We start from the raw sequence: 11475 nt of genomic DNA, 5'->3' as shown, positions 1-11475 counted from the left end.
GGGTCTGCACCCTGGTCGCCGGCACCAAGCGCCTTGCCCTACGTGCTGACAGCCCTTCCTGGGGAATCAGCTGCGGGCTCTGATCCTCGCACTGGGCCTACCTCAAGGGGCAGGGAACCCGGTGACCCCAAGGTCTCCGTCACGCATCAAGGCCTTCCCACGGCCTCGTCAAAACTGTTCTAACCACCCTGCAGAACCGAGGCAGAACTGGCCAATCCCCCCGTACCTCCTTAGACCTGATTATAGCACCTGTAGTTCCCGGGGACAGCTGCGAGCTCGCCAGCCCCAGGACGGTGCTCTGTCTGGCCATGGGCTCAGCTGTGTTCACTGGGTGAAGGAACGAGCAGACACATGAACAAGGCTGATTGATCTGTGACTGTTACCTGGGGTAAGATCGACCCCTAACGGCCCCACCACGGCAGGAGTATGTGAATTCATAATGCATTTTTTCTTCTCACCTTCTGAATTTAACTTGAGTTATTTCTCTAACCCTTAGTAGAGATTTTGTGTTATAATATTAAATGACAATCTATTTGGGGCACCTGGAACGCTCAGTCATTGGGCGTCCAACTTTTGATTTCAGCTCAGGTCAGGATTTCAGGGTCGCGGGATTGAGCCCTACATCAGGCTTTACGCTCAGCACAGTCGGCTTGTCCCTCCCTGTTCCTCCCCCTGCTTGTGCTCTGGCTCAAATAAATAAAATCTTTAAAAATAAATAAATACATGACAATCTATTAAATCACTCTATAGTCTGAGATTAAAGACTACACAAATGGTGTCAAGAGGAAGGTCTCAAGACAAATGCCTGATACAACCAACCAACCTGAAAAGAAACCAGAATCTCATTTTCTCCATGCTTGGAAGTTTAGGCCGTCCAGCACCCTCCACAATGGAGGGCCAAACTGGTTCCTAAACTAGTGTTTTCTATCAACTCTTCTACTTTAAAATAAAATTACAAATTATTTCTAACACCAATAAAGGGCCCATCCTGATTTGCAAACTGCTTTGGAAAAACATCAGCTAGGAGTTGTGACACCTTACGGATGCTGCCTCGGGACCCAGAATGACATATACAGAGTTCAGGGATGAGGGGCCCCTCCTGGAGGGCAGGAGACCACGTTCATGCAGGTCCTCCTCTCCCTCTACACCCTGGATGGGAGAGAAGAGCTCCTGCAGCCTCAGGCTCTGGAACAGGGCAGCAGGGGCCCTACCCTCGTGGTGGTGGAAGGTGGAGTTTGCTGTCACAGCAAAGAGCAAGATGGGTTCAAACCTCAGCCCTGCCTCTTCCTAGCTAATAATGATCTCCCGTGATGCCTGCCAGCCTGCTGGCCCTCTAACACAGGGAATGATGCCGCCCGCCTAGCTCCGGGGAATGTTAGGAAGATACAGGGGCCTATTCAATGCTTAGCACAAGGCAAAGCACATAGGGACTTAACAAACAGTATCTGAAATCACTTTTCCCAAGGAAAATGGAGGCTGAAGGTCACAAAGATGGTCTAAGACCAAAGTTCTCAAGTGGGGCTGCACTTTGCAACCCGAAGGGAGCCAGCCCTCTCCATTCACGGAATTGAGACCCCTGGGGGCAGGCCCAGGGATTGCTTCAAATGCCCAGGGATTCTAGAGTTAAGTGGAGGTGGAGACCCTGTACAGACTAATAAGAGTTGGAGTCAGGGGAGGACCTGTAACAGTCAATCAAAAATCTGTCCCCAGGCGTAAGAGTGAGGCCATCTTGGTTGTAGAATTGAAACGAAGTCTTAAAATTGATAACTTCCCGATCTTTCTAATCAACAAAATACATCACAATTGCTAAATTCTCAGAAAGCAACCACTCTAGAAAAGTCGTAACAAAGCTCAAGTGTTTATTAAGAATTAAAAATACTGTAAATAAGCCATACAGTTCATTTCACAGTAAACTAAACAAATCTTTTTTTTCTCTTTTCTTTTTTTTCTTTTTTTCTTCTTTTTTGAAGGGCAAGACAGCCATAAAAGAACAGTACAGCTGGAAGGGAAACAGCAAAAAACTACAGAAAACGCACACATTCCTCCTCACTGACAGATGGGGTCTGCTCTGACAGCAGACCTCTTCAAGGACATCATGGTAAAATAAAAATACTTGGCCTCCATTCTCTGGGGGAGACAGCCCATGCCTCTGTGGACAGCTCTCATAACACATTTCTGGAAAGAAGCCAAGGAGTCCCCTTGCTGAGATTCTAAACCTATGTATCATCTGGGGGCCCTACACAGGTCGGCCACAGGGGTCTTTGTGTGGTGTTGTGCCTTCACATTCAGAACCATCTGGATTCTTTGCATAGTTACCTTTGAGATCACAGGATGATCCAGAAATGGAAAAGACACCACCCCACACCACGGGAAGTGACCATCAAGTCAAGCAGCTGGTTCTGATTAAAATCCAAGGGTCTTGTTCCCCTCCTAAATCAGAGCTGACACTTGAGAGTTTTAACCAGTTTAAAGTGGAAGACAAGAAGTGAGTGACAGCTCATGAAAACTTTGGCTGGAAGTATTTTTAAAAAGTAAAATTAATTTTCTTTAAAGAGAATTAAAAAGAAAAGTGCCTACCCCCCCCCCACCCCACTTTTTTTTTTTTTAACTTGAAATCAGCCAGCCAGGCAAGGTTTTCTGAGGTTATAGTTAATCTGCTTCTGTTAATCCTCAGTTGAAGCCATTCTTCTCCTGACACTAGAGACATCCTTCCTAAAAGATACCTCTGATTTGCAGGGGCCAGGCCTCGAGGAAAACCACTCAACACAGAAGCAGAAAACTTGAGAAACCAATGATGTGTGGTAATCATCATAAATAAACTGGGCACAAAACTAAAATGCCTTGGTGCTCGGGAAACGGGTGTCACCGCTTTTTAAGAGGGGCCAAGAACGTGGAGGGTAGGGTGCATGGGAGAAAACAACATATTTTTTGGTCATGAGACACTGGACTTTTAAATCTGCACCCTGCACACGCGATTCATTCAGACTTTTTCATGAATCTTTTCCACTTTCAAAAACAACCTATCTAGGTCATTTCTCAGGTCATCTAGCAAGCCCTTAGCTGATTCCAGGTTGTTCTCGTTGGTTTCTATTTTCACTGAGTAGGCAACCAAACTGTCCACAGCAGTCCTGAGCATCCTCAAGTCCGACTCCACTTGGCTGACTGAGGCTTTGAGGTTGTCTAGAGAAGAGAGTCTGTCCAGGAAGTCCTGAGGCAAGGGGGCCGCCCGGGCCGGGTCCTGACCCAGCAGCGTCTGCACCTGCTCTTGCACCTTCTGGAGAGCCTCCACAGTGCTGGGGAGCTCACCCACACTTCTCTTCAGCTCCTCCACGTCACTGTAGAGCGAGAGCTGGGCCTCCCCCAGGCTCCTCACCGTGCTGGCCAGGCCACCTGTGTCAGCCTCCAAGGGGCCCAGGCCGGCCACGTGCTCCTGCAGGGTAGCCAGGCGCCGCTCCTGCTCCTCACTCTTCGCCAGCAGGGTCTCCAGGTTCTCGCTGTGGCGTGCACAGGCCGTCTGTACAGCGTCTACCCCATCTTCCACAGTCTGGAGCCTGGAGTCCAATCCCTGACTCTTCTCCTGGAGTGCCTCTAAAGACTCTAAGTTTTTATAAGCCCCATCTTCTTCCGGCCTCAGGGCCTCAGTTTCTAGGTGGTGCAGCTCCTCCTTGAGTTTCCTGATCTCCTCAGGAAGGCGGGAGGTGACCTCCTCCGACTGGAGAAGCTTCTCTGTGAGGGCCTGCAAGGTGAGGTGCTCCGAATTGGCCGCCTCCTTGAACTTCTGCTGCTCCTGCTTGAGGCTCACCAGCTCCTTGACTTCAGTGTAGACGTCAGACTCCAAGGTCTGGAGGCTGCTTCTTAGGGCCTCGATGTCCTTTTCTCTGGACTTCACAGACAACTGTGTTTCCTTCACAACTTCCTTCAAAGCTTTCAAATCCTGCTTGTACCCCTCGGAGTCTTCCAGAGAGGCAACCTTCGCCTTCACATCGTTGATGTCCTTCTGGCTCCTCTTCTGGACCTCGGTGAAGATGGCAATGTTGTCATTGATGGACTTGGTAAGTTCCGTCAGCCTTTCCTCCACCGTGTTCTCCAGAGACGTGAAGTCCCGCTCCCGGGCATCCTTCACCACATGGATGCCATCAGAGAGGTCTTTGAGAATCTCGTTCTGGAGCTTCTGCAGAACTTCACTGATCCGGTTAATCTCACTCTCCCCTTGCTTCACAGCTTTCTCCGTGAGGTCTTGTTTATGCTGGGAGCTTCTCAAGATGGACTCAAAAGTCCCAAATGTGGCTTGAAGAGACTGCACCTGTAACCAAAATCCACAGGTTAACTGCTGAGACAAGCTGATGAGTTTTATGCAATATGGCTATATTTTTTTGCCTGCCCAGCTTCCAGGTCCCTCTTCTGGAACAGAACAATAATTGTCTTTGGAGAACCTTCCCTCCACATACAGTCCATGCACTTTGGGGGGGACCAACCTAAAGGCTCTTTCCAAGTGCTTCAGGAGTCCTCTCTCCCGAAGCCACAGTGATCAGCCCAGGGATGGGCATATGGCCTAAGGTCGGCCAGTCAATTCCAAGATTCCTGTTAAAACGACTGGTAAAGAAAACTTTTTTCTACTGGGATTGCCAGCTATAGGATGAGGGAAGCCCGGAGAGGCTCAGACTGGCACATGAACACCAGACTACGAATCAAGCCAGCCCAGAGGGCAAATCTGAGAGAGGCAAGACCAGGTCCTGAAGACACGACCTGGATCTCTGGACACAGCTGTATATGAAGGAATTTGCTCTTTAACTTTTTTGTTTCAGTCAGTATGCTCTTGTTCTCCCTCCCTCCCTCTCTCCCCCTCTTTCCCTCTAAGCCAGTTAGGCTGTGTTTCTAGCTCTTGCAACTGGAAGTCTTACAACTTTTTACAGGAAGAAAGCTGAGGCACATGGGAGACACTGGCCTAAGAGGTAAGAGCAAGGGTCAAGTGTCTGGCTTGCCCCTTCTAGCTGTGTGGCCCCAACCAAGTCACTGTCCTCACCCGAAAATATGACTGTGGTCCAGATGTTCCCTTAGCATTCTCTGGCTTTGTGAGCACATTATGATCCTGTTTGCCATGACACACACATTCTAAATAAACTCTCCCCTAACCAAGGTCTGACCTGGGAAACTCTCCAGGTGCTGGTTTGATGTGCCAAGCCTGACAGGCCGATGACTATTGGCACGCAGAGCTACCTAAAATGCTTTCTTGAAAAAAAAGGAAAAAACAAACAAAAAAAGATTCTGAATCTCTCAAGTCTCCAGTTCTAACCACCAATTCACAGGAACATGCAAGAGAAAAATACACCATGAGGGTGCAATCAGCCACACTCACAATGTGGGAAGTTCTACATGACAAATAACCAGGATCTTCAATAGTTAAATGGCATTTTTAAAGAGGGAAAGACAGGAAACTATTAAAAGAGTTTAATAGTTTAAAAGAGATTTATCAACCAAACGTAATGTGTGGACTTACATGGATCCTGACTCAAACAAAGCAACTATAAAAAAGATATTTTTTAAGGGGTCAGGGAAATCTGATTTTGAACTAGGTATTAGATGAGAATCAAGCATTACCATTAACTTTGTTGGATTAACTATATTGTGTTTTGCCAAAAGGAAAGGGAAAAGAAGGAGCTCCTATTTGTTAAAAATAAATCCTGAATACTTTGGGTGAACTAATGCATCAGTCAAAATTTGATCCTGGTTTGATATCCACTGGGTCTGCAAGGGCAACACCAGCCCTCCAAAGGGCCTGGACCTGCACCACCAGCGTTTCTGTAGGCCTGCGCCCACTGTTGCCTGCTGATTCTCCCGACTGAGGACAGGCCATCCTCTCTGCCCAGGCTGCAGCCATTCGGCACACCTGGACCATTTCCCAACACCCAGAGCTCTGAGAACAAGAGAGACCAGGTGGACACCCAAAAGGGGTGGAAGAGAAGGTATGGAGTCACACTGCTCTGACTCCAGCCCCAAAAGAACAAAACAAAATGGGAGGGAAGAGGTGGTAATGGAATGAAACAATAGGAAAAAAAAAAAAAAAAAAAAGCATTATTGAAACTGGGGTTCATTATATTGATCTCTTCTGTTTACACATGAATACTTCCATGGCAAGAAGTGAAAAAACAAAATAGCATGAGCTCTGGAACCAGACTGCCTACATTTGAATCTTGGCTTGGACACTTCCTAGCTATGTGATCTTCGGCAAGTTACCCAGCACATCTGTGCCCTGGTTGCCTCTGCTGCAGGATGGGAACAAAAACAGCATCTGACTCCTAGGCATATCTTGCAAGCATTAAGGGAGCAAATATATCTAAAGCTTTAATTGTGCCTGACAGATAGTGAATGATCAACCAACGGCAGCTATAGTCTTCATTACCGTTTAATCTTTCTTCTGGGAGTACCTCAGAAGTCAGGAGATTCTGAGACCACCCTTAGCCCAGTGCCAAAGGTTAAAGCTACAGAAACCACAAGAGGATGCCTGGACTCTAGTTCCAGCCCCACTTATAACCAGCTCTGTGAGCACAAATAAGTCACTCACTTTCCAGGTCCCAACTCCTCGTCTATTAACAAATAGGTTTCTAAAGTCCCTTTTGGTTTCCAATAGTCTTGTGATTTTAAGACACATTAGAATTAGGTTTTCTAATTCCAAAATACTAGACAAGTTCCCTGTTCAACGAAATATAACCGGAGTCATAAAGGATAATTTGAGAAGGGACCAAGGAGAGCTCACCTCCAAAACTAAGTTATTCAATCACAGCACCTGTCTGTTCTGTAATCACTCAGAAGAGAGGCACAAATGGGTAAGCACAGTACCTGCAACATGGCATTCATTCAGTGTTTTCTGAATGAATCAGGAATTGATTAATAGCGCAAAACCTGACGAAGACTGAACTGGTCCATTTCCCCTCTGATCTCTGTCACCCAACCTGGGCTGGCTCTTTGCAAATGGCCAGGAAGAGGACTTGATCCAAAATTATGGATGAAACCAAACACACCATCCCCCAGCACTGTGAAAAGAACATAGAAATCACCCCCCTATTGATGGTGCTGTGAGCTGCTCATCTTTACATGCAAAGACCTCATTATAATCAATATGCAATGGATGCATCTGTTCCCCCAACATATGTGGGGTGGCCACTAAATGGTGGGCAAGACACCAGAGAAAAATAATGGCTAGAACAGATCCCCACACTTTGAGGAGCTCATAGCACGGGGGAGATAGTGGTGGCTGACGTTCAAAAGGCCGCTTTCTGTACAGTAAAAAATAAGCAAAGGACTTCAGAGACATCATCTCATTACAGCCTCAGAATAACCTCATGAGTTGGTGGCTCCCACTGATTTCCAATTTACAAATCTGAAGACTGGTAAATGGTCATGTTGAGCATCAAAATCCCAGAACATATGACGTCACACCCTGTGCTCTTAACCTCTAGTGGGGGAGCTGGAGCAGAGGCATGTTCAAAGTGCACTGAGTGCCTGGACGTGATGCTGCTACACCAGGAGTCCCGACTCCTCCAGAGCCGAGATGAAAAAACAAAGAAATGCAACCAGAGAACTCCCTCTTCCACAAAAAGCTGCTCATCTCATTCAACTGTCCCTCCTGGGCCTAAGCCTACTCCTATCACATTACGCTACCCTGGATCCGCCAGGCCAACATAGGCCCTTCACAGCCTCAAGTGAACTGCCAACATTTTCTGAAGCCCGCACCCATTGTGCCCACTGAATATTCCATGTGAGGAATATGCCCAGGCTGCGGTCATTCAGCAGACCTGGGGCTTTCCCAACACGGAGAGCATCTGCAGAATGAGACCAGTTGAGCACCCAGGGGAGTAGAGTGCTTCAAGTCACACTGCTTTGACTCCGATCCCAGTTCCCCAACTTAGGGTCTGTGTGTGACCCTCAACGAGTAGCACACCTGCTCCAGGCCCAGCTGGCCCACCTGTGAAACTGTGCTACTAAATGGGACATGCCTGCAGGTGGCTGGAAGCACTTACTAGAATGCCTAGACCATAAGGAGTACTAATTATGAATAATATTATAAGTATACGTTCCTGCTAAGAACCAAACCCCACCCCTCACCTAACATCATAGAGTTAAAAAGGGGCTCCAACTGAGGCTGTTAGAGGAGCCGTCACTCTTCAAAGCAAAATAACTTACTTACCGGCCACCTCAGAGGTGTAGACAAAAGTGGCCACACACAATGACAAACCTTAATACTGTTTTGGGCACATTCTGAGTTCCACGTCACTGAACTAAGCTTTAATGAAACACCTACCATGAATCTGGCGGGGCATGGGCAAGATAACAAAATGAACAGACAAATGGTTAGGAGTGTTCTAGGAGCTAACTGCAGTATGAACCCCAGCCCTGACCCTTACTAGCTGTGGAACCTTGCAGTGACTCTGCCTCCGCATGTCTCACTCCCCTTGTCTGCAAGAGGAGGATCTACTAGTGCTCACCTCTCAGGGCTGTTGTGAGAGTCAAAAAAGAGGAGTACAGAGTAAATACGACGTCTTATGTAACAGCTTGATTACACTGCTAAATTAAAAAGAGAGGTCAGGGCAGCCGGGTGGCTCAGCAGTTTAGTGCCACCTTCAGCCCAGGGTGTGATTCTGGAGACCCGGGATCGAGTCCCACGTCGGGCTCCCTGCATGGAGCCTGCTTCTCCCTCTGCCTGTGTCTCTGCCTCTCTCTCCGTGACTCTCATGAATGAATAAATAATAAAATAAAGCCTTTAAATAAAAAAAATAAATAAAAAGAGAGATCACTATTTCAACAGTTGACAGCCAGGTGGATCCTTAAAAATCTGGATGGAGCCCTCCCCTCGCTGTGCTGATAGGAAAAGTGAGCCCAAAGCAGAATGTAACATGCACTTGGCTTTGATAGAGAAGAGGCAGGAGCCAAGAAGAAGGGAGAAGCAAGGGAGAAGCAGAGAGAATAAAGCCCTAATTTCTTCAACTTGATATTCAAGACCTCCCCCATCGGGGCCTCAACTTCAATCTCCTGGCTCGCTACTTTCTAAACGTTACTTGGCTACAGGCAGGGCAGTCGGTCACCTGCTGTCCCTTCAACATACTCGATAGCCTCCCTCGCTTTGTGTCCACTCCCTCTCTCAACAGCTACTGACCATCAGCTAGGTCTAGACTGGCACTGGGCCACTGGGATACAGGCCTAAGCCACATCTCTCTTCTGAACTCACACAGCAGTGACCCTTACCTGAAACCTACTTATGTGCTGCTCTGCAAACATGATTTGCACCTTTTACACCTCTGAACCCCCCTCCCACCACCACCACGGGGCCAACATGCAGCCATATCACTATCAGAATTCAGTAAGTACTGTGATTGATTGGTAACTGGGTGGATGAAAGATGGGAAATGAGAGGCTAGTGGTTATATACTCCAGCAGTCTGTCTGCTTCTTAAGAATGATTTAACATCAGGATAGGCAAAGCAGCAGTGCCTACTCAATTCCCTTAGAAAAGCCACCTCCCTTGGCCTGCAGCACAGAGCAGGCTGACTCATTCCAGTTGCTCTGCCAGTCTTAAGAGGAAATTCCTAGTCCTGCACACTCCACAAAAGTCGATAGAAACTTGGCAGGGCAGGCAGCATGCTGGGAAAAGGAGGCAGCAGTTCCGGGCTCAGAAGTGGTGGCGGGATTTTTTGTTTCTATCATACAACCAAGTTTCATTGAGCAATAATATTAGTGGAGGCCGGAGGAGGAGTGGTGAGAGTGAAGGGGCTGCACTTGGTGTGGAAAAAAAACAGACAGGGTGGAATTGAAGAGGCTCTGGGGAAAGCTGGGTCCATCCATACCTGAGAGAGGCCTCTGGGGACCCCAAACCTGGCAGCGGCCTAGACAGTCTGTCTCACCAGCCTGGGTCTTTATCAATTCACTTAATCTCTGTGAACCTCAATCTTCTGGCCTGGAAAATGGAGTCAAAACTGCCACGACCGCTCCCTCCCCACCAGGGTTGCTGTGATGATTAGATAGTGAGTAAGCCCTCTTCACATCTTGCAAATGTGCCTTGCGGTATTACTCACCAGTACCCTCCAGTATCTGGGGCCTTTCCTCTAGAGCTGGCACATTACTTCAAAGGCCCACATGGGGACACTGGTCCGCTAGCAGACAGGCGGCCAGAAGCTAGGGAATATTTCATTTGAACTTGGCCAATGAGTAGGATTACTTGCGTTTCCTCCTCCGGCATCGGGATCTACTAAAGCGTAGCTCAGGGGTCTCCCGCGGGGCAGCCCAGGTGCGGCCTTGCCTTGCCCGGGCTCCCGGGGATGCGCCGAGGTCCCTTCCGACCTCCCTTTCACACGACGCTGCCCATTCGGCGGTTCCTAATCCAAAAAGAATGGGCTCCCAGGGCCGGGCGGCTTCCTTACAGGCCACCGCTAATGCCCTGTGACAGGCCCTTGGCCCACCCTGGCCGGCCGGCCCGACCCATCCTCGCGGCGGCCCAGCCCCGGGCCGGTCCTCCGCGGCCATTAACAAAGGGGTCCGGGGGCCGCCGGGCCCCGGGGGCTCCGGGACGGGCCAGGGCGGCGGGGCCGCGGGCGGGGGAGCCGGGGGACCCACCTTCTGCTCGACGCCCTGCAAGCCCTGGCCCAGCTCCTCCCTCTGCCGGGAGAAGAGCTGGTGGCCGTGCCGGACCTGCTGGACCTCCTCCAGGACGTGGTGGACGCACCAGCCGGAGAAGCCGGCCGCCGCCGCCAGGGCGAGGTAGAAGAGAAAGTTGAGCGCGCGGCCGAGCCTGCGCGAGCAGGACGCCGAGGAGGCGGCGGCGGCGGCGGCGGCGGCGGCGGCGGCGGAGGAGGAGGAGGACTTGCCGCCGCGGTGGCCGCCCTTGCCGTGCGCCTGGTTCTGCGGATGCTGCGGCGGCTGCTGCGGCGGGTGCGGCGCGGGCGGCGGCGGCTGCTGCTGCTGCTGCGGCGCCGGCGGCGGCTTCTTCGCCACGTCATCCGCGCCGCCCGACGGGTGGGCGCCCTTCTCCGCGGGGCTCGCGGCGCCGTGGCCGCCCTTGGAGCCCCTTTGTTTGGCCGCGGGCATGGCGGGCGCGGCGGGTGAGCGGCGGGCCGCGGGGCGAGCGAGCGAGCGGGGCACGCGGCCCGGAAACTTCCTCGGGCTCCCCCGGGGCTGGGCGAGCGGCACGCGGGCGCTGCCGGCGTCGGAGCGGCCGAGAGAGCGGGCGAGCGGCGGGCGGCGAGGAAGGAGGGCGGACCAGGCAGGAAGGAGGAGGGGGCCTGCCGCCGCCGCCGCCGCCGCCGCGCCGACCCCGCCTCCCGGGAAGGGCGGCCGGAGACCGAGCCGGCAGGGCCTGCCACGCACGCTGGGCCGCCGGGCCCCTCCCCCGCCGCCGCGACCCGCAGGAGGGGGCGGGCGCCGCGGGGTCCACGCGGACCGGCTGGGGGCGTCCCAGGCTGGTCGAGGCCGCGGGAGGGGGCGCCGA

General features: G+C 51.1%; 1 protein-coding gene across 1 annotated transcript; it reads right to left on the bottom strand.

The window, feature by feature from the left end:
* Window positions 1-1839: 1839 nt before the first annotated feature.
* Window positions 1840-11217, bottom strand: CKAP4 (cytoskeleton associated protein 4). Its single transcript, XM_077914785.1, has 2 exons — window positions 10605-11217; window positions 1840-4303 (listed from the first exon to the last, which is right to left on the bottom strand). Exons 1-2 carry the CDS (start codon window positions 11073-11075, stop codon window positions 2981-2983), a joined length of 1794 nt encoding a protein of 597 aa, XP_077770911.1. The 5' UTR covers window positions 11076-11217; the 3' UTR covers window positions 1840-2980.
* Between the last annotated feature and the right edge of the window lie 258 nt (window positions 11218-11475).

Source organism: Canis aureus, chromosome 11 (assembly GCF_053574225.1).
Source record: "Canis aureus isolate CA01 chromosome 11, VMU_Caureus_v.1.0, whole genome shotgun sequence".
NCBI classification, from domain to species: domain Eukaryota; kingdom Metazoa; phylum Chordata; class Mammalia; order Carnivora; family Canidae; genus Canis; species Canis aureus.
This window is presented reverse-complemented; position numbering and strand designations above follow the sequence as displayed.

Bases quoted from the DNA above. Each gene is read 5' to 3' on its own strand.
- CKAP4 (XM_077914785.1), bottom strand. From the start codon at position 11,075: ATGCCCGCGGCCAAACAAAGGGGCTCCAAGGGCGGCCACGGCGCCGCG. The intron at 4,304-10,604 runs GTGGGTCCCCCG...TTTTGGTTACAG, and splicing joins TGCAGGGCGTCGAGCAGAAG to GTGCAGTCTCTTCAAGCCAC.